The 21,428-nt window shown below is 33.3% G+C and overlaps 1 protein-coding gene across 6 annotated transcripts in view; it reads right to left on the bottom strand.

The window, feature by feature from the left end:
- The window catches only part of RAPH1 (Ras association (RalGDS/AF-6) and pleckstrin homology domains 1), a 102,745-nt gene that overhangs the window by 55,407 nt on the left and 25,910 nt on the right, over window positions 1–21,428 (bottom strand). For 5 of the 6 annotated variants that reach the window (XM_074191577.1, XM_074191576.1, XM_074191578.1 and 2 more), the window contains exons 1-3: window positions 6,636–21,428; window positions 2,185–2,290; window positions 764–1,269 (exon numbers count right to left, since the gene is read on the bottom strand). The exon at window positions 6,636–21,428 is cut by the window's right edge. In XM_074191577.1, the coding sequence (XP_074047678.1) occupies window positions 764–1,269; window positions 2,185–2,290; window positions 6,636–6,755 (732 nt within the window). In that variant the 5' untranslated portion in view covers window positions 6,756–21,428. The remainder of the gene's footprint in view (window positions 1–763; window positions 1,270–2,184; window positions 2,291–6,635) is intronic. The other variant, XM_074191575.1, reaches the window with a different exon arrangement.

The raw sequence follows: 21,428 nt of genomic DNA, 5'->3' as shown, positions 1-21,428 counted from the left end.
GTAACAGAAGGCCTCAGTTACAAATTCCAGTGTTGACTTTCCTGAACAAAAGGACTATAATATTAAGATTCCTTGGGATAGATTTTGAGAAGAGGGAAAGAAGGTAGCTTCCTTAAAAGCTATTATTACTTTAACTATCCTAAAATAAAAATGACCTATTTAAATGTTAAAAGAAAATAGAGATAAATATGCATCTTTATACTGAATAAACATACATTCTCCCAATAAAGGCTAAGAGAAGATGACCAAGAACAAGTCTGATAAAAAAAAAAGCAACAGAAGATGGGGAAAGGGAATACTCAATGATTATAATTCTATATTAGTATAAACCTACTTTTTTAGTGATTTCATAATCAACTCCAAAGATTTTTTCCTCAAGATTGCTGTAAATATAAAATATTATGCTTTCATGTGAATTTACGAAGTCATTTACTGCTATCAATTTAAAAAGTTTTATATTCAAATAACACCTGAAATTCTTGCTGGAGGCTTGAGCATGGTCTCAAGAATAAGAATAGCAAGATAAAAGCATTCTTCATTATATATCTTGAAGCATACATTAGAAGTAGTCCACTAATACTAATCTCTACAGAATTTCTGGTTTAAAAATTGATCTGTAGGACACTATTCACAAGTTAATGTAAAGATTTGAGACTAGAAATAAGTGTATTTTTATTTATTATTGCCTCTTTTGTAATACCAGAAATCCAATATTATAAACATTTTGTAAGAGAATGAATTTGTAACTTTATTATATATTTACCTCAGTAACTGGTTGCCCCTGATGTGTTAGATCTAGCTCCTGAGGACGTGTCATCTTATCAATATCCAAAGAATCCATGCTGGAAGCTGCAGAAGTGATGCTTGAACGAGATGAATTGCTAATTGAGCGTCCTTCAGCATCACTTGCTGTACCTGCTGATGCTGTTCTTCTGTGCTGATTAATCACTGTAGGCTTGGCATCTTCCATTATTGACTGCTGAGCCGCTTCATCCATGCTGAGAGAAGCCTGTTCTAATTGTGCAGTAATGTCATCCAAGGAGTAGTTGGCAGGTGAAGGTTTAGTTATCCTATTAGATGAAGAGGACAATCCTTTCAGGGTGCCATGTTTCAAGGTATGTCGGCTAGAAGGTAATTTCAGAGCAGCTTTTGTTTCTGTGGTTTGACGCTTACTATTTCCAGACCCAATGCTATTGAGTTCTTGCTCTATAGAGCAAAGATCAGCCATCAAAGCATCCAAATCCACCGTCTCTCCTTGATTCAGGGCTTCTGCAATAAACAATAGTACACATCAGGCTTCATATATAGGTTTTATTATTGTTTCTGCCTATCATTATTCCTTTTCCTTCATAGTAAATATGTTCCATGTAATAAATTCAAGCAGAAAACCAAAAGATTTCATTATACTGGAATTAGAACAGAAAGTAACTGTAATGTTCTTTCAATTTAAATTTTTTTAAATAACAAAAACATATACACATTCAAATCTCAATTATGAAAAGTTAAATGATATAATAATAATAATAATAATAATAATAATAATAATATAAAGTTTGGTGGAAGTACTGATATGCATTGAAATGGCAACAGCACAGAGAAAAGGAAAAAAAGGAGACTAAAAGGAGAGTGAAGAAACTATACAGAATCTAAAAGAGTAAAGAAATAGATAATTAAACTCAAGTAACCCAGACAAATAATGACAGGTATTAATTTCATTGATCTTTTCACATAGTTTTTTTGTTTGTTTGTTTTAGTTTTTGCAAGGCAAATGGCGTTATGTGGCTTGCCCAAGGCCACACAGCTAGGTAATTATTAAGTGTCTGAGACTGGATTTGAACTCAGGTACTTATGACTCCAGAGCTGCTGCTCTATTCACTGTGCCACCTAGCCACCCCCTTTTCACATAGTTTTAAGAAATAGTACAATTGGAGACTTTTGTATTTTACCTATATTAATTTGTAAATTTCCTGAAGAATAACTAAAAAGTTTAGTTCTATTCATTTATTTTGAAGTATAAAACTTTTCTACCACACAATTCAACAAGTAGTCAATTTGTAAAAAGGAAAATATAACAATTGAATAAAAAAAAATTATATATTATTCACCTCTTGTTATTGGTCGTCTAATTTAACATCATGCAATTAAGAAAATTCCTTGATATTATATTTTTAAGTAGTTGCTTACCATTCAAATTGTACATGGAGAAGCGATAAGAAAAATTGGCAATGTTTGTTTCCTGGCGAAGAGGAGATCTTTTTACTGGTTCTGTTGGTTTGTCAGTATCCAAACTCTTTAAAATAGGGAAACAAAACAAAAAATTCAAAAAGAAAATAAACTACGTATTAAATACAAAATTAGTGATTATTTCAGTTATGTCAAAAATGAGCAAAGCAAAATGTATTTAAAGAAACCATAGTTCTGAAAAGCAATAGCCTAGGAGAACTGTTTTAAAATTATTTTCTTTGAAATCTTGCAGTGAAAGGTCATTTTAACTTTGCTGTTGCTGAGTTATTTTCACTTGTGTCTGACTCTTCAAGACTCCATTTGCAATTTTCTTGGCAAAGATACTGGAATGGTTTGTCATTTCCTTCTCCAGTTTATTTTACAAATGAGAAAACTGAGGCAAATAGGGCTAATTGATTTCCCCAGGGTCATAGAGCTAGTGTTTTTACTCACATGCAATTCAGTAAGTGTATTTATTAATACCCAATTAGGGGTACTGTTTGGTACAAAGCTAATGAAATCTTAACAGAAGACACACTAAACTATACTAAATACACCACTTATGAGGAAGATGCATTGCTCAAAGTATTTCCTAGCCATATATATATATATATATATATATATATATATATATATATATATATATGGATAATTAGGAGATGTTTCCTGTTTATAAATCAGACCATTTGAATTCCTGGAAGACATAAATCTGCTAAAGACATAAAATGAGGGAAATATATGTTGACCAAAAGTGATAAAGGAGATCCAACCCAGAACGTAGATCCTCTAAGGGATTCTCTGTGCATGGGGATTCTTTGTTATAGATGACATATAAGAAAACCTGGAAGAGACCTATAATAGATAGTCTGCCTATAAAGGAAAGACTGATTGACAAAGAAAGTGACGATTTCAGTAAGTGAGACACCCTGGAGATTGTAAAACAGCAGTGATAACTGGCATAGGCAAAACTTATGGGCTATCAGCTAGACCAAGAATTGAAAAGGAGGAAGAATGAGGGCTACACTGTTTTCTGGAAATTATAGTCTTTTAACTGGTAAAAGTCCAATTAAAAAAAATAGATCATAGAAACAGTAAAACAGGTCATCAAGGAACTGATAACCTGGTCCTCTGCAGAGAAAGGGAGATGACAGGTGACCAGACAAAATCGTCTAAATCTTGTGCTGTGGGGAGATAAAAGAAGGCTTCCAATCTATTGCATGGACTCTTTTTGAACAACTTTTGGGAAGAGTCCCACAGGATGGGCAGAGACTGTTAAGTCTGTACTGTTAAAGAACTCCCAAATTGACAAAATCAAAGCTACATTTGAATATTAAGAGATATATTTTCAAATTCATTGAGAAATCTTTCTCCTTATACATGCCAGTATTTTCCAAAAATAATTGAAAGTGTAGACAAATTGACCAGGCCACCTCTGATCAATTTATTCTCTTCAGCCCAGCTGGAAAAAACTAAGTTAGGAAACAAATAATAGAGACACGGTATTAGTGAGAAGAATGTGTTACTCCAGTTTTTATTCTAGGTACCCTATTACCTGTCACTCTGTTATTACCTCTAATTTATAAGGCAGCAAGCTGTTGGTCATGTGCTTGGCAGCTCTAAAAAAATTTGAGACAGGAGAGTTCTCTGAGTGTGACTTCTGACAATAGAGAAGAGAGTCATTTATAGAAGAAAAACAACTTAGTTCTTGAAAGGGAATTGGTTCCTTAGGAGAGGAAAAAGAGGGAGAAAAATAAAGGGGGGGGGAGAAAAAGGGAAAACAAGGGGGAAAGAGATTTCTCTCTTCCTCCCACCAACTCCAATAGCCAGGATATTCATCTCGCATCAAGACTCTCAAACACAGGGCAGAGCCAATGAATAGAGAGAGGTACAAGACAGGAGGAGCTCTGTGAACTGAGAAGAAAAGTTAGGACTGGTCATAATGAGCTGAGTTGTATTAATAGGCCCAGGGAGACAAGCTGAGAAATTTGCCCTGGATACTCATGAAGCATGAATATACCACGAGAAGTAAAAGGACATTATATAAATGCAGTATGCCTTAGCCACCTGTGTTCTGTCAGAGCATTCTAAATATATTCCTATTCTCCACCTCAATGCTGTGTGAACATGTGAGAAAGACTATCCCATGTTAATGTGGAGAATGTTTTTTTTTAAATGATTGTTTATTATCGTTTTTATAATGACATCTCAGGAAATGCCCTTGCTTAGACCTGATTGTACATACTGGCTAATTAATATGTATAACAGTGAGTTTGCTATTTATAGTTCTAAGAGTATGTTCCCTAAAGTACATTAAATCTTAAGATGTTTCTCCCAAGGGGCTCCAATCTATTGACTTGACTTTACAAAATCACCAGAATTAAAGTACCTAGATCTTTACTACTTCCCCCCTTCTTAAAATCAGATGGTGACAAGCAAGAAAAGCCACCAGAATAATGAAATGTACTGCCTGAATAGAGAATAAGTTGAATACAAAATTCATGATGAAATAGGCCTCTATTTACTGACAGCATAATATAGCAAAAGGTCTGCTGAAGTACAAGACCATGAATTTATATACTAGTTTGACCATTTTTATATGTTCTTCTTTATTTATACATTCTATGGTTTATTTAAATTTCTACCTTATCATATATTTATACACATTTTGCACATATATCCATGCTTCAAACAAATATGCATACAGTTATATTTATGAATTCTTCAGGTTACATTAAATATTCTATGGTTGTTTTAATTTTTAGTTGACTCTCTAGGGACTTTCAGGTAAATCACATATGCAGAAAGTGATAATTTTGTTTCTTCTCTGCTTATACTTATGTACTTAATTTCTTTTTCTTAATTCAATAAATAACAATGACTATATTGGACTACCAAGTTACTGAGTGCTCTTAGTGGAAAGGATTTCAGTTTATCCTCATTACATAAAATGATGACTCTTGGTTGTAGACAGATGTTATTTTTCATATTAAGAAATGGTCTACTTATTCTTGCTTTATATTATTACTGTTATTTATTTGCTGTTAATTTTTTTTTATTTTTGATACTAGTCAGTTGGTTTTCCTCTTTAAGTATACTAATGGTTTGCCTAGTACATTAGGCTTTTTTTGGTTGTTTTTGTTTTTTTTAGTTTTTGCAAGGCAATGGGGCTAAGTGGCTTGCCCAAGGCCACAGAGCTAGGTAATCATTAAGTGTCTGAGGCCAGATTTGAACTCAGGTACACCTGACTCCAGGGCTGGTGCTCTATCCACTGCGCCACCTAGCCGCCCCAGTACATTAGTTTTAATTAAAAAAAAAAGTTCCTAGTTTTATTAAACTTTTAAGATTTATTTTGATAACTGGGTACAAAAACTTACAAGAATGAACAGAAAATATTAAAATTTTTCAGTAGCTTTAAAACCACAGAAAATTTTATAAATTTAAGTTTAATTTCAGAAGATGCTTCAGGTTGAAAATAATTTAAGTATGTTGGTACTTAAAGTCAATTAAAAACATAATAGCTAATAAACCAAATACTCACTAGCTGTTTTTACTCTGTAAAATGTAAAATTCATTCTTGTGAAGTACTGAATATCATGTCTACCACTATCTCAGAGTCAACATTATATTTGTCAGTTTTATTTAGAAAAGGGAAAGAATCTTTAAAGTAAAATTTCTTGAGTAAAGAGAAATAAAATGTCATCTTCAACTTTTTTCCAAACGAGAAACAAAAGAAATTTTATTCTTTTTTTTCTAGATACCGAGTAAAAATCAAACTATAGGAAAAAGCTATCGCTAATAGTCTAATGTTTGAAAATATGTAAGAAAAGACAGTATTATTAAATTAAATGATGTGTAATTTTTGTCACTTGATTTGGATCCGAATGGATTTGCTAAAGCTATTAAACCCTATCTAAACTATAAAATTTTAAAAATTATTAAAATGTGATTATACAGAAATTTCATTAAATATTTCTCTTCTGTCATTTTCAGCACCTAAATATTTCCTCCTGAATGATTTTAAAATGTTCAAAATTACCATATGAAAGCACATATTTCCTAAAGTTACTATTAAGCTCCTTTTTTTAGTACAGCTTACTTTTTTCCTTTTGTGCAAACATTACTATTTTATTAAATTTTTAGTTCATATAATCTTAACACCTAAATTAATAGGTATATACTTTCAAATCCTTAAACATTTACTCATAAATCTTTATCTATCTGTCTGTCTGTCTGTCTATCTATCTACTTTTTAGGTTTTTGCAAGACAAATAGGGTTAAGTGACTTGGCCAAGGCCACAGAGCTAGGTAATTATTAAGTGTCTGAGGCCTGATCTGAACTCAGGTACTCCTGACTCCTGGGCTGATGCTCTATCCACTGCACCACCTAGCCGCCCCCATAAATTATTTCTGACCTGAGTAAGTTTGTCTAGCTCCCCAAGCCAAGCACCAAACATTTTGTCCAGATCTTGATCTTCTTTGTCACTGTCTTCTTCAGCACCATGGTCAAGTTCTTCATCTGATAACTGCTCCATCTGAAATACAAGAAATTTACCTTAGCACTTTAATTACAATGTATTCTTAAATTTCTAACAAGTCTATCCTTGAAAAACACACACATTCAGTAGGTAATTTTTAAGTATATTGTTGATTTCAGTTTCAAATGGAATCAAACAAAACAGGCAATTTAAAAACATTTCTCACATTCTTAATCTCTCTCTCTCTTGCTTTAACATTCTCATTTCTTTCTAGATAAACTTCTCTCCCCTAAAAGATTCAGATCGATCTCCAAAACAGGAGGAAGAAAAGTTTTAGAATATTTAAAATAGGCAAGTCATTTTTTTTTAAGGATTTTTTTGCAAGGCAAATGGGGTTAAGTGGCTTGCCCAAGGCTACACAGCTAGGTAATTATTAAGTGTCTGAGACCGGATTTGAACCCAGGTACTCCTGACTCCAAGGCCGGTGCTTTAACCACTATGCCACCTAGCCACCCCTAGGCAAGTCATTTTTAAAAAACCTATTAGACCTCAAAGTAGTTATATTGAGAAACAGTTGTATAAGCAATTATGAAGGCACAATGCCTTGCTTCAATGACCTTTTGCTAGATTTAAAAAATATTCCAGTTTTCTTTCAATTTTTTTCTCTTACTTTTACTCCACCCTCACCTTTCACCCTTAAAAAAAATCTATAATTTCACAACTCCTTCAAATGAAAGGGAAAAGAAACAAAATTTTAAAATCTTTGAATATATATGTATACAAAAATGTGTGTCACTGCAACTTTGTTACAAATGTCTTTAGGAATTTCTTTCTAAACAATGTGCATACCTACCAAGGCATAATAATTCTAATTATTTAGAGAACAGAAAAAGGGAATGACTAAAGAGGAAAATGGGATGACTAAGGATTTTATTCAGACATTTTGACAGGATTATATCATAAAATTATTTTGAAACATTGCTAATGTCCTTCACAATAAAATCACTTTAATTCCTGTTAAATGATGCTAAAAATCTAAGACTACTCCCATTTCATAGTATAGTTCAAAATGTAGATTTCTCATAATACACCCAAAGACAACAGGATCAGACTTATGTCTGGGCAAAGCCTAGTATTCCTAAGCAGATAAAAATAATTAATTGGAAGGTCACTGAAGGAGAAGAATTTATTAAATTAAGTCTATGACTGATAAAGCAACAACTAAACAGAAGAATTAATGGCAACTTAGTTGCCATGAAAACAGATTTGGATTAGCTACTACCTACTAAAACATCAAAATAATTCCTAGGAAAAGGGAACATATTAAAAACGTTGTATTTGCTGATTGGAGGACCTATGTCATAAAATGGATAGGCAGATCTCAATGACAGTCTATGAAGGTGGGTAAGTTGAATCTATGTAGTGGGAAAAGCCCAGTTTACTGGCTTTCACAATGCACTAATGTGTCCTGATACATAGGGAAGGAAATTGGGTTGGCAAGATGAGAAACCTTGGGGGAAAAAGAAAAACATTTGGTCATCTACATAAAGTAATCATTTTGAGAAATATTATGTTGACTAACAATTAAGCTTCAGGCATAAACATGAGAACACAATGGTTAGAAAGGAAACATCATCCTATAATTTAATTAATCATAAAATTAGAATAGTCATTCAACAAGTTTCCTTTAATTCTTTAGGTGCTGAAAATTTGTTTCCCCTTTTGCTAAGTGTTGAATATTTTATGCCAAATTTGGGCCAAAAATGAATTTCACAAGGGATCAATTATAGTTGCACTTAATGTTAGTTAACATCTGAAACTTGCAGAAAATATGTATTTTGCAACATAACATGTTCCTGCACAGAGTTTAAATGTTTTTCTCCCTTAAGTCTAAATTATGACCATTTACCAAAATAGAATTTGCAGTCTTTTCAAATACATTGCAACTGTATTCAATCAAAATCTAAATATTGAACTAAGTCAGATTTAATCATATTGAACTTTGATATTTGCCAGAATGCAATCTAGTACAAAGCAGATATATTTTGTAAATCAAAACAAAGAGATAGACAGACAGAGATATATAGATATCAAAGTAGTAGAAAGTTAAAGAGTAGACAGTCACTACTGACTATTTTATTTCAAAGATCTAGTGTAATCTTTCAGGTAGTTATTTATACTGGTATAGAGGAAAAAGTTTAAAAATAGAACTAGCTAACATATGTGTATATATAATAATTACCACTGAATGATAATATTTCTAAAAATGTCTAAACTCTGAATCTAAGGAATCTGCCTAGATACAAATACAAAATAATTGTTCATTTCATAGAAAAAAAACCATCATTGCAGCATACACATACACACACACACACACACACACACACACACACACACTAAATTTTTAAACTAATTCTGTTGAAATAAACCTGGTCAGTGCTAGGATTACAGTCACATGATTTAAATACAGAATACACTCCAAGTTTCCTCAGTAATTATATAACATGTATCTGTATTAGGTATGTGTGTGTATATATGAAAATACAGTTATCTCATTAGGGAAATTTTTGACTAAGTTTGTTAAACAAGAACTTCAGGCATCCCTTCCTTCATTTAAGAAGAAAAAGTTATATAATTAGATCAGTATTCCCAAACCTGTTACACAATACTTCTAAGAGATGGCTAGAACTTATAAGGCTATTTAAAATTTTAATTTAGAAATAAATGTATACAATATGAAATTCTAATAGACTCATAAAAAGAAGACAGGTGGAAACCCTTTCAAAAAAATTAGCATCTAATAAGGCATCCTATTATAGAATGAATCCTTTTTCAATATCTGATCAGGAGCTAAAAAGGTATGAAACATGTCAGAAAGATGGAAAATTCTGATTGTAGACTAATGGACCTGATTTTAAATAGTCATTTAAACTTTCAATTAATATATATCACATGCTTTGTGTGTGCGAACAAGATGGCGGATACAAATAAGTAAACATGGGTAAAAAATAGCCATTTTATTGGAATAAAGGCTAAGTTATGGGAGTATTGGGAGATAAAGTAGAACGAAAATTTGGCAGCAATTATTTGGATGGTTGGAAGGTAGGCAACAGCAAGAGGAAAGAAAAGTAATGGCAGGGAGACCATTTAGGACAGTATTGCAAAAAATTAAGTATGAGGTAAATTTAGGTAAGAGGTCATTAGGATCTGAACCTGGTCACTGGCAAGAAAGGGGAATAATGTGAGATACTGATCTGTAAGGTCTCCTGAGATTCTAAGACTGGACAAGCAGGGGCAGGGTCAAAATCAGAAATAATAATGAGGTAGTATGAGATCTAGAAGGAGGAAGATAAAGAATGATAGAGATAGTAACATAAAGAAATAAGCAGGAATAACCAGTTTTGGAGAAAGGATAACTCTCAGTTTCTCATCTGAAAAAATGAGGGGTTTGAATTAGGTATTCTACTTCCTTTAATGGGTTCAGTTCACACAAAGAAAATAGTGCATTTAATGAAAAGAACAGTAAGGTCTTCAAGGGACATGGAAGTTCTGCCATCAAATCAACTGTGTAACTTGGGCCCATCATTTGAATCTTATGGGTTTCAAATTCTTTATCTATGAAATGAGAAATGAGGGAATTAGAATTCAAAGAGTTCAAATTTGTTCCAGTCAGGATTTAAGAAGATTAGGAAGGATACAACATTTCTTTGAATCTGACAGGAATAAACGTGAAGTCATATGCTTCAGTTAAAAAAAATAAGTGTAGTAGATGAATGGTTAGACATTAGTCCTGAAAATGATCTAGGGCATTTAGTGAATAATTAATGTGATGAGCAGTGGGAAAAAAGTGATCTTATGCTATGTTAAAAGAGGCATTTGTGTCTATGTTATACTCGTCACTTCTGAGACCACACTTGGAATACTTGTTCAATTTTTGATATTATATTTTAGGAGAGATACAATAATCTGGAGACCATATAGGCAGTCAGGAATGATGAAAGGCAGTCAGGATGATGAAAGACCAAATGAGAATGAGTTGGATAAATTAGAGATGTTTAGCTTGGAGAAAAATAAAAGAAATGATAGTTGTCTTTAAGTAAGTGTAGAGTAGTCACATGAAGAAGCCCAAAGGACAGAAGTACAAGTTAGGTAGTAAAATTAAAAATTTTAGGCTTCAAGCAAGGGAAAACTTCCAAAATCCCAGAGTTGAAAGACCTATCTCAAAAGAGAGAGAATCTTTTCTCACAGAAGATCTTCAAACATAAACTAGGATGACAACTTATTCAATATTGGGTTGGTCTAGATGGTCTGTGGAAATCCTTTCCAGCTTAAGATTCAATGGCTCTGCTTACCTGATTTGTAGGTTTATGGGATCAAAGATATAGAGGTGAGAGTCAATTCAGAATCCATCTAATTCAAACTTGTCATTTTATAAATGAGAAATCTACAGACCAGAGATATTCCATAACTTGCTCAAGGTCACACAAACAGTAAGAATGTAATTCGTACCCAGGTCCTCTATCTTCAGAGACAGTGAAGTGATCTTTCTATTGTATCATGCCTCTGCAGTTTTAGTTATAAGTATTCATATGACATTTGGTTAATATGATTATATTCAGAAAAGAGTTGGAAATTTTTTGCTTTCAATAATGGTTTCAGGACCCAATTGTGTAACATATCTCTTTTCTCTCAGGAGGTAAATGTAGAACTAGGGCAGAAGGTTTTATGTATATTCAGAAAGTCACACTCTTAAATGTTTTTGTTTAACTAGTTTTCTTTGTTATAAAGAAAGGTTCGGGTTTTCTTTTGGGAGGCCAGAGAAGAAAAATTAACAGTTAGAAATTAATATTTTTAAAAATTTTTTTTGTTTTAGATTTTTCAAGGCAATGGGGTTAAGTGGCTTGCCCAAGGCCACACAGCTAGGTAATTATTAAGTCTCTGAGACCGGATTTGAACCCAGGTACTCCTGACTCCAGGGCCAGTGCTCTATTCACTGCGCCACCTAGCCGCCCCAGAAATTAATATATTTTACAAATAAAAAACATCAATACATTTTTGTCCCTTAGCTTCATTACATAGCTTATATTAGCCATTTATTTGGTATATTTTTAAGTAATATGATGTAAGTCTGGAAAGACATTGATGTAAGACTTTGAAACACCTTAAATATCAATCTAAGGAGTATGTATTTAATCCTACAAGCAATTTTTTTCATAGTGGAGTCAGATCTGTGCCTTAGGAATAGAAAGCTATATCTTAATATTAACTATCATTTATATATTTTGCCTATCAAAGATAGAAAAATCTATTGAGAAAAGGTGGAAAGAACTTTTTTGAACTTATTGCTTCCAAAAGAAGTTATAAAGCTAATTTCTCTACATTTAATAGGAGGCTTAACAAGTTGCCAATTTCCTCTCTCTTTTGAATCCTTGTAGTTTCCATGCTCTTTCTAAACTAAGAATCACCTAGAAGTATAATTCTTCCTTGAAAAGAAAACACCAGTAGGGCAGCTAGGTGGCTCAGTGGATAGAGAACTGACTGGCCCTGGCATCTGGAGGACCTGAGCTCAAATCTGGGCTCAGACACTTAATTATCTAGCTGTGTTACCCTGGGCAAGTCACTTAACCCATTGTTATACACAACCAAAACCAAAAAAAGAATGCATGAAAAGAAATATCACTGCTGTTTCATCCTAATCCTTTGCCCAAAGGCTACCTTTATGTTAATTTAAAAATTGAAGCAAAAAAAAAAGTTTCAGTAGCTTTACTGAAGCATTTCAGTAAATATCATCACCAGTGTATCCTTTGTATGGAATAATGTAGTATTGAGAGGATTAAAGAATAAATGGAACTGATGGGAGTGACCCAGGCACTACTTAACATTTTACAAACAAAACTTGAGTTTCTGACACAATTTTATTGTTGTATAAAAAATGGTTTTTCATAAAACAGAATATACTAATTGGTAACTTATCCATAGCTTATTGCTTTTCCAGTAAATAGACCAGAAAACAAGTCAGTTTCTCCCAATAAACTATGGTATGAAATAATAGTACACCTAGTTCTCCACAGGCTAGTTTTGATTTTCTAAATCTTATTCTCTCTAACCTGGAATCACTTTCTATTTTCTAAAGTCAAAAGTCATAGCCCATAAAATGCTTTTTATACAAACTCTTAGGTTGGCAAAAATGACATTTCAATGAATCTATAATATCAGATCCTTAAAGACCCCACATGACCCATTCAAAAAAATTAGTTGCAATAGCTATAAATCAATGTGTTCTCTCTAAACTACTATAGGATTTTTTTAGATAATATGGAAAGAAACCAATGAATTTATTGTCTAGTGTGCTAACCACTATGGGAAATAGTTTTTGACCTTAAGAGTTATGTTATAAACCTGAAAGAAATATATACATTTTAAATTGGTATAAGATCAAGTTCTGTAGAGACTATAAATCCTATAGAACTTTAAAAGAAAGGAAAGATCAGAAAGCCTGGAATAATCAGGGAAGACTGATGAGAAAGATAAACATAAAGGTAAAAGAGATCTGCTTGAAGAAAGTATTTTGGACTGCTAGAGAAGAAAAGCAAATGAGTATGATTTAAAAGCAAAGAGAATGATTTATGTGCTGTTTTTAAACAATTTTTAAAAATATAAATTTCTTATTTGATATTATAATTTCTGTTAGCTCTAGTTGATACTGAGCAGACCTTAGGGTTCAGATTGTTTTATATAAGATAACAGACTTAAAGTTGCAAGAGGAGCTCATCTAGTTCAACATCTTTAGTTTACAGGTGAAGCTCAATTAGAAGGTACCTTGAGATTAATTTAATCTGTCTTTCTTGTTCTACATATGAAGATGCTGAAGCTCATAGCATACTCATATTTAAAATGAGGGAGTTGGACCAGATGACTTAAAGTCTATAATATGGATTTTCTTTTCCTCTAGTAGGATTAAAGAAAGCTTCTGGTAAGAAGAAGTACTTGAGTCAACTTAAAAGTTCAGGTCTTGAGTTACAGAGAAACAAAGTTACTTCTCAATGTTTATAAAAGGAATAAGTAACAAAGCTAGAGTTAAAACCCAGGTAGCCTAATTCAAAGTACCATATTTCTCTGAAAATAAGACCTAACCAGAAAAGAAGCCCCAATATGACTTTGCAGAATGCCTGTAATATAAGCCCAAATAAGCAAAAATATGCTCCAGTTAAGAACACCAGTTTGGACAGATTGAATTATAAAATAATATTAATATATAATTAAATATAAATACATAATATCATTGAAATTAATACTCAAAAATAAATGAGAATATAAATTATAATTTAGTATTTGCAAATACCCAAGCAGATGTCTTTGGCCCATCTATGTAAACAAATGAACTCAAAACTTAGAGCCAAATAACCCATTGGGAATCTGGACAGAAAGTAAGCCCACCTCTAATCATCACTAAGGGTATAAGAAAGATAAGATTATGTTCTTGAAATCCAAAAAAGCCCAGTGCATACAAGCAGTTTTAAGGAGGTGGGTCGATGTAATGCTGCCACTTGCTTTGTGAGGTGGCCAGAGGTGTGCTAGTCTGGGATTCAGTCAGCACTCACTGTGCTAAAGACATGAAGAATATCCTTGCAGAGAGAATGATAGTTCAAATAATGATTCCTGCAGGAATGACTGCCTAGTTCCAGACTCTTGACACTTCAATAAACAAGCCATCCAAAGGCCATTTGCACATGGAAATCAATGACTACACTGAAAAGAGAATGGAGAGAAATCAGCATGGAAACTGTGAAGCCTAGCCTGTAAGAGATTAAGACATAGGTGAAGAATTTATGAGATAAAATCACTGATAAGCTATGTTGCCAAAGTGCTACAAACAGCCTACATAGATAAATATTTCAGGAGAATCTATTGCTGGACATGAGAGATTAGGGTCAAGGGCTTCACAAGGAAATGGAGTTGCAAGAAATTCAGGTCAGAATTCGAGGTGTAGAGAATTATGACAATGTTTGTATTTGAATAAATGCAGATTTTTTTTGCCCACAAATATAGATTTTTGTACATGAAAAAATGTAGTTTGTTGTTGTTGGAAAAAAAATACATTGGGGCAGCTAGGTGGCACAGTGTATAGCAGTGGCCCTGAAGTCAGGTTGAACTGAATTCAAATACAGTCTCAGACACTTAATAATTACTTAGCTATGTGACCTCGGGCAAGTCATTTAACCCCATTGCTTTGCAAAAACCAAAAAAGAAAAAAAGAAGGGGGGAAAAAAGACATACCCCAATGCATCTTTTGGAGCAAAAATTAACATAAGAGCTGATCTTATTTTGGGGGAAATACAGTATAATATTTTTTCCTGTAACACACTATGTGGCTTGTTGTATAGAAAAACCAAAACAAAGAAAAAAATTCTTAGTGATATTTGGACTTAATGAAGTGGGCAAAGTCTAATGGGAGTAAATTTATGTTAAATTTCCAACTTTATCTCATGCTACTCTCCATAAACTCTAGCATTCTGCCAAACTGGTACATTTGGTCTCTCGTAGATATATCTTGGACTTGACTCTCTCTACCTTTGCTTGTACCATGCCCTGAATCTGAGGGTTCTGCTTTTCTCATCTTGTTAAAATTCCATGCCATTTTTCCAGATCAGGAGCAAATGTAAGTTCCTTCAAGAAACCCCTTGTAATTTTCCCAACAAGAAATAGAATCACAGACTTTTAAAAGGAAATTTAAAGGTCATCAAGTTCAATTTCCTCATTTCTGATGAGGAAATCATGAACCTTGGTATCATTATCTGTTAAAAAAGAACAACCTGTACTCAAAGTTTTTCCCAAATTTGTAGGACCTTGTCGAACTCATGCTCACTTGACATACCATTCAAGAATCCAGGGTCACTTTCAAATCACAACAAAGCATCAGGGATTTTTAAAGAAGAATAATTTCATCATAAAATTACAAAGTATTATTTGAGGTCTGAGGGGAAGACCACTATTGAAAAATATGAAACATTCACAAATTTGCACATATTGTAACAAAATTGTATCATTATATTAAAATTTTCTGGTTTTGCTCATCTTGCTCAGCATCAATTCATGCAAATCCCTCCAGGCTTCCCTGAATTCCTATCCCTCTTGGTTTCTAATAGAACAATGGTGTTCCACGACACACACACACATACACACACACAAACACAGACACCAGTTTGTTAAACCATTCCCCAATTGAAGCACATTTACTTGATTTCTAATTTTTTGCCACCACAAACTGGGCTGCTATGAATATTTGTTGTACAAGTGATGTTTTTACCCTTTTTCATCATCTCTTCAGGGTATGGACCCAGTAGTGGTATTGTTGGACCAAAGGGTATGCACATTTTTGTTGCCCTTTGGGCGTAATTCCAAATTGCTCTCCAGAAAGGCTGGATGAGTTCACAGTCTCACCAACAGTGTAATGGTGTCCCAGATTTCCCATAACCCTTCCAACAATGATCATTATCCTTTCTGGTCATATTGGCCACTCTGAGAGGTGTGAGGTGATACCTCAGAGAAGCTTTAATTTTCATTTCTCTAATAAGTAATGATTTAGAGCAATTTTTCATATGACTATGGATTGCTTTGATTTCCTCATCTGTAAATTGCTTTTGCATATTCTTTGACCATTTGTCAACTGGGGAATGACTTTTTTTTTAAATTTGACTCAGTTCTCTGCATATTTTAGAAATGAGTCCTTTGTCAGAAATACTAGTTGTGAAAATTGTTTCCACTTTACTATATTTCTTTTGATCTTGGTTACAGTGGTTTTGTATATGTAAAAGCATTTTAATTTAATGTAATCAAAATTATCTAGTTTGTTTTTAATGATTTTCTCCATCTCTTCCTTGGTCATAAACTACTTCCCTTTTCATAGATCTGACAGGTAAACTATTCCTTGATTTCCTAGTTTGCTTATAATATTGTTTTTTATGTCTAAATTCTATATCCATTTGGATCTTATCTTGGTAAAGGGTGTGAGGTGTTGGTCTAATCCAAGTTTCTGCCACACTAACTTCCAATTTTCCCAATAGTTTTTATTGAAGAGAGAGTTTTTATCCCAATAGCTGAACTCTTTGCGTTTATCAAACAGCAGATTACTATAATCATATTCTGCTATTGCACCTAGTCTATTCCACTGATCCACCACTCTATTTATTAGCTAAAACCAGACAGTTTTGATGACTGATGCTTTATAATACAATTTTATATCTGGTAGGGCTAAGCCACCTTCTTTTGTACTTTTTTTCCCATTGCATTCTGGAAATTCTTGACTTTTTTATTTCTCCATATGAATTTACTTACAATTTTTCTAACTCATTAAAGTAATTTTGGGGGAATTTTGATTGGTATGAAGCATACTTTCAAAATTTTGTTTATTATTCTTGGTTTTTTGGTCTGTATTTTTCATTTTAGTAATATGGCTAAAATGGAAATGTTCTGCAAGACTATACCTATATAATGGATATCAAATTGCACCTGCTTGAGGATGGGGAGAGGGAGGAAGAAGATTTGGAATTCAAAATTAAAAAACTAAAAGTCAAAAAAAATGTTATTTTGCATGTAATTGAGGAAAAGAAAGAAAAACTTGGTTTTCTCCATTTAGGTATAATCAGTTTGCTCTATCTATGCTCGCTAGGTTAGGGCTATAAACGTTTTCTTTCCTACTCCAAGAAACAACTTGTAATCAGAAATTATCTCTTTTCATGCATCTTCAACCTCTCATTCTCAAATGGCTTCTTCTCAACTGCTTATCAATCAATAAATTTTTATTAAATAACTACTATGTGCCAGGCACTGTGGTAAAGCACTTCGGGGAATACAAAGAGGAAAAGACAGTTTAAAGGTCAAGTTCAACAGCCTTTTTTCTTTTCTCATCTCCCCTGACTCTTGGACAATGAACTAATGCCAAATCAGATTGACATAATGAACAGCAGTGACAAGGCAGAGATACTCAGTTCCAATTTATTAAGCAGGTTTTTCTCTGCCAAGGAAAAGGATGTTTGGACCAGGAAAAAGAGAAAGAAATTGGTTTAAAACACAAAGTTAAGAGAGGTGACAACACCTATTTGATAGGCTAACTACATCATGGGGTATTAAAAGTAGATGCTTTGAGAGAAGAAGCTGACAAGTTTCCCATTAATAAGCACTAAACATTGCTATTCATTCATTCATTCATTCATTCATTCATTCATTCATTCATATTGATTAACTAAGTCACAGGATCTCAAGTTTAGAGTTTAAAGGAACCTCATTATAAGACTCTAGAGTTAAAGATGAGAAAAAGGATAAAGGTCCAGAGCTGATTAAGGGCCTCTGGTTCCACTGCCCTAGGTTATGTACATTTTAAAATCCCTTTGCAAGGACAGGCATTGTTTCCATTTTATTTCTACTCTTAGAACTTAGTACAGTGACTTGCAATCCGTGCTGAAAAATTTTGTTGAATTAAATTTGATATTTCAGTGACAGTTTGGAACCCATTACTTTGATTCTAAATCTGTTGTATTACTTACACATGCTTTGTCTTGAAAATCCAATTCAAGGATTCTAAAATCCTTCCAATTGATATTACATCTTTTATTCTTTTTTTTAGGTTTTTGCAAGGCAAATGGGGTTAAGTGGCTTGCCCAAGGCCACACAGCTAGGTAATTATTAAGTGTCTGAGACCGCATTTGAACCCAGGTACTCCTGACTCCAGGACCAGTGCTTTATCCATTGCGCCACCTAGCCGCCCCACATCTTTTATTCTTACTGAGCAAGATGTATTACAAATAGGAAATAGGACTGGTCAGTGGAAAAGCTCAAAACAAACTAGAAAAGTATTCTTATGTTTTTAATCTATATACTGTAATACTTTTATAATTAAAATCAGTTTTATTAAGAACAATTAATGTTATTTTAAATAAGAAGCACAAGCTATTGAGTCCCAAGTCTTAGTCAATGATCTTTAAAAAAAAATTGTTGCCGTGAGTCTAGAGAAGGGCAGATGCTGTTTGAAACAGGAATGTTACCTCTTCAAGTCATAGTTTGATTTGACTGATTCTACAATATATTAGTTTAAATTTATATTCATAGAATTTGTTTTCATATCACCATCATTAAATAGAAAATTTCTACTCATTGCCCAGGGCTATGTATTTAAGTGTAGGACCAGAAGAGAAGCTCTTTCCTTCCATCCCTTTCCAAGATGGGCCTGGGGTTTCTCTCTCTCTCTCTTAAGATAGAACCTAAGAAAACTGGAACAATTCTATTCCATGTGGCCGAACTTGAGCCTATATCAACTCTCATGACTTTCTCCTTTTTCTCAGGCACCTCGCCTAGTCCTTTTTGTTATTCATTCTGTCCTCAAGATGCTTATAAGTAGTTAGCTAGCTAGCTGTCTCTTCAGAAAAAAAAGGTTTCAAACTGTGAACTTTGCAAGCTTGTAAAATAAATCCTGAGCTATTTCAACTCCAGGGATAGATGTGAATTCTTACACTTTCAACAACTCTCAATCTTAATTGATGACACATTTCTCCAGCAACAATTGCAGACTGTGGTCAACTAAACAGTTTAAAAAAAATTTTTTTTAAAGAAGGAAGCCAGATATATTTTTGGACATGGACAATGTGAGAATTTGCTTTTCATGACTATGTTTCAAAGGTTTTTTAATTTTAAAAAGGGAACAGATGTGAGGGAGAATGAATACATTTTTATTAATCAAAAAATCAAATGAAATAAAATATTAAAAAGGAATTCTATATTAAAAGAGGATGAATCTGAGTTAGTTGCCCCAACAATGAAAATGAAAATTTTAGTTTTCATCATATCCAGAGGGGTAGGAACCAAGATTTCTATACAGATATAAGAAAATAAATATGGAGAAAGAATTAACAGGCAAGAACAATAGATGATTTAAGGGGAAATTTTTTTCTGAGAAGGAAGGCTTCATACATAAAATGATAGTGATCACACCATCACTTAAGTATTTCTTCTTCCTGATTACCATGAGGCAAAAGAAGATGTCAATGGAAACATAGCAAGGGTCTTTTATCTGACCTGGAATGCTAGAAAAGCCAAGAATGTCCTATCTTTAAATTAAGCAGAATGAATGGATTGATGATGAAATTAGAATGACCCTAGGAAAGACAATCAAAATTTATCAGAATTCAGTATTCATATGGATATTTTTTCACAGTAACTATAATACAGATTACCTGTCTGAATCTAGCCAGAAATAGAAATTACTGAGTCCAGAGCAAAATTTTGGATGTTACCTCCAAACTCTCTTCCTGAAATAGTCTTACCACTATACCTCTCCTTTTATAGAATTTTAAGTGCTACAGGAATTATTCAGGTCCCAAGGTACTTCTAGGATTTGTGACTGCTCATTTCTAATTTTCCTTCTTGTTTAGGTATGTATTTTCCTATATACTTTTTTCAGACCTTTTTATCCCAGCTTTAAGCAATTATTTTAGTTTTTCCCTCCTTATGTCCTTTCAAGTATTTTCATCCTGACCATCACACAGAATCTTATACTGTCTTATTCAATGTATGTACTTAAAATAAGTCTATAATTCAGATTTTTTTTTCTAATTTCAAAAATATATACAACTAAACCAATGTACTCAAAACAAACAGCTGCAGTATTTTCAACTCGTCTGTTATTTATTCTTTTCAACTATTAAGGTTAATAAAAATTTTAAATTAAGGTTAATTAAATTAAAGCACTGAATTAGAGAGGAAAATTTATAAAATCTTATTGAGATAAAATCAAGTTATAAAAGAAAAAAAGTCAGGCAGCTAGGTGGCACAGTGGAAAGGCAGCTAGAGATGGCGCAGTGGATAGAGCACTGACCCTGGAATCAGGAGGACCTAAATTCAAATCTAGCCTCAGACACTTAATAAATTACCTAGCTGTGTGACTTTGGGCAAATCACTTAATCCCACTGCCTTGCAAGAACAAACAAAAGAAGGTAAAAGAAAAAAAATCATCATTTTGCTTAAACACCCAAATTTAAATGGAAAAAATATAGTTTCCACATACATTGTTTGAATGATTTGATCATTTTTATAGTACTTGTATCATATGGCAATCTGGGTAGCATTTTTCTGTTTATAATATCAAAATGACACTTCTTTCAAAATTAACATTAAATGATTCTTCTGATTTTGACAGCACATTAATTTCTCAATATATATCTTTCTTCCACATGCCTTACTATTATGGAACTATACTGTTAGTGCCAGAGGATTGGTGTATCCAATTAAGATTAGGAGGTCATGAAAGGTAAAGGAATTCACATATAACACCCTTGAGTTTGAAAACTACTCAGAATTTATTATACAAGCCTGTACATTTTACAGTTCAAAATCTTTTCTCCTCCTAGAGGAACAGCAAGCACCTTTAGGACAGGAGTAAATAACAAAAGACTAGGTGAGGTTGGAGAGAGGGAGAGAGGGAGAGAGGGGGAGACAGAGAGAGAGAGAGAGAGAGAGAGAGAGAGAGAGAGAGAGAGACAGACAGACAGACAGACAGAGAAAGTGAGCAAGTGTGAGCAAGGCAGGAGAATTGACTAGGCTGGAGATTCAAGCCCTACAAGGGGAGTCTAGGCCAGGCTTTTTAGTCTTGCCCACTACTGGGCATAGAAGCACTTGGAGAATATGGGCAAAGGGGAAATCCCTCCACCTCTAAGATGACTGAAATCAGGTAAAAAGGCT

The sequence above is a fragment of the Macrotis lagotis genome, chromosome 6 (assembly GCF_037893015.1).
Source record: "Macrotis lagotis isolate mMagLag1 chromosome 6, bilby.v1.9.chrom.fasta, whole genome shotgun sequence".
In the NCBI taxonomy this organism is placed as follows: Eukaryota; Metazoa; Chordata; class Mammalia; order Peramelemorphia; family Peramelidae; genus Macrotis; species Macrotis lagotis.
Note: the sequence above shows the minus strand (reverse complement) of the source record. Positions and strands in the feature narration are given on the sequence as shown.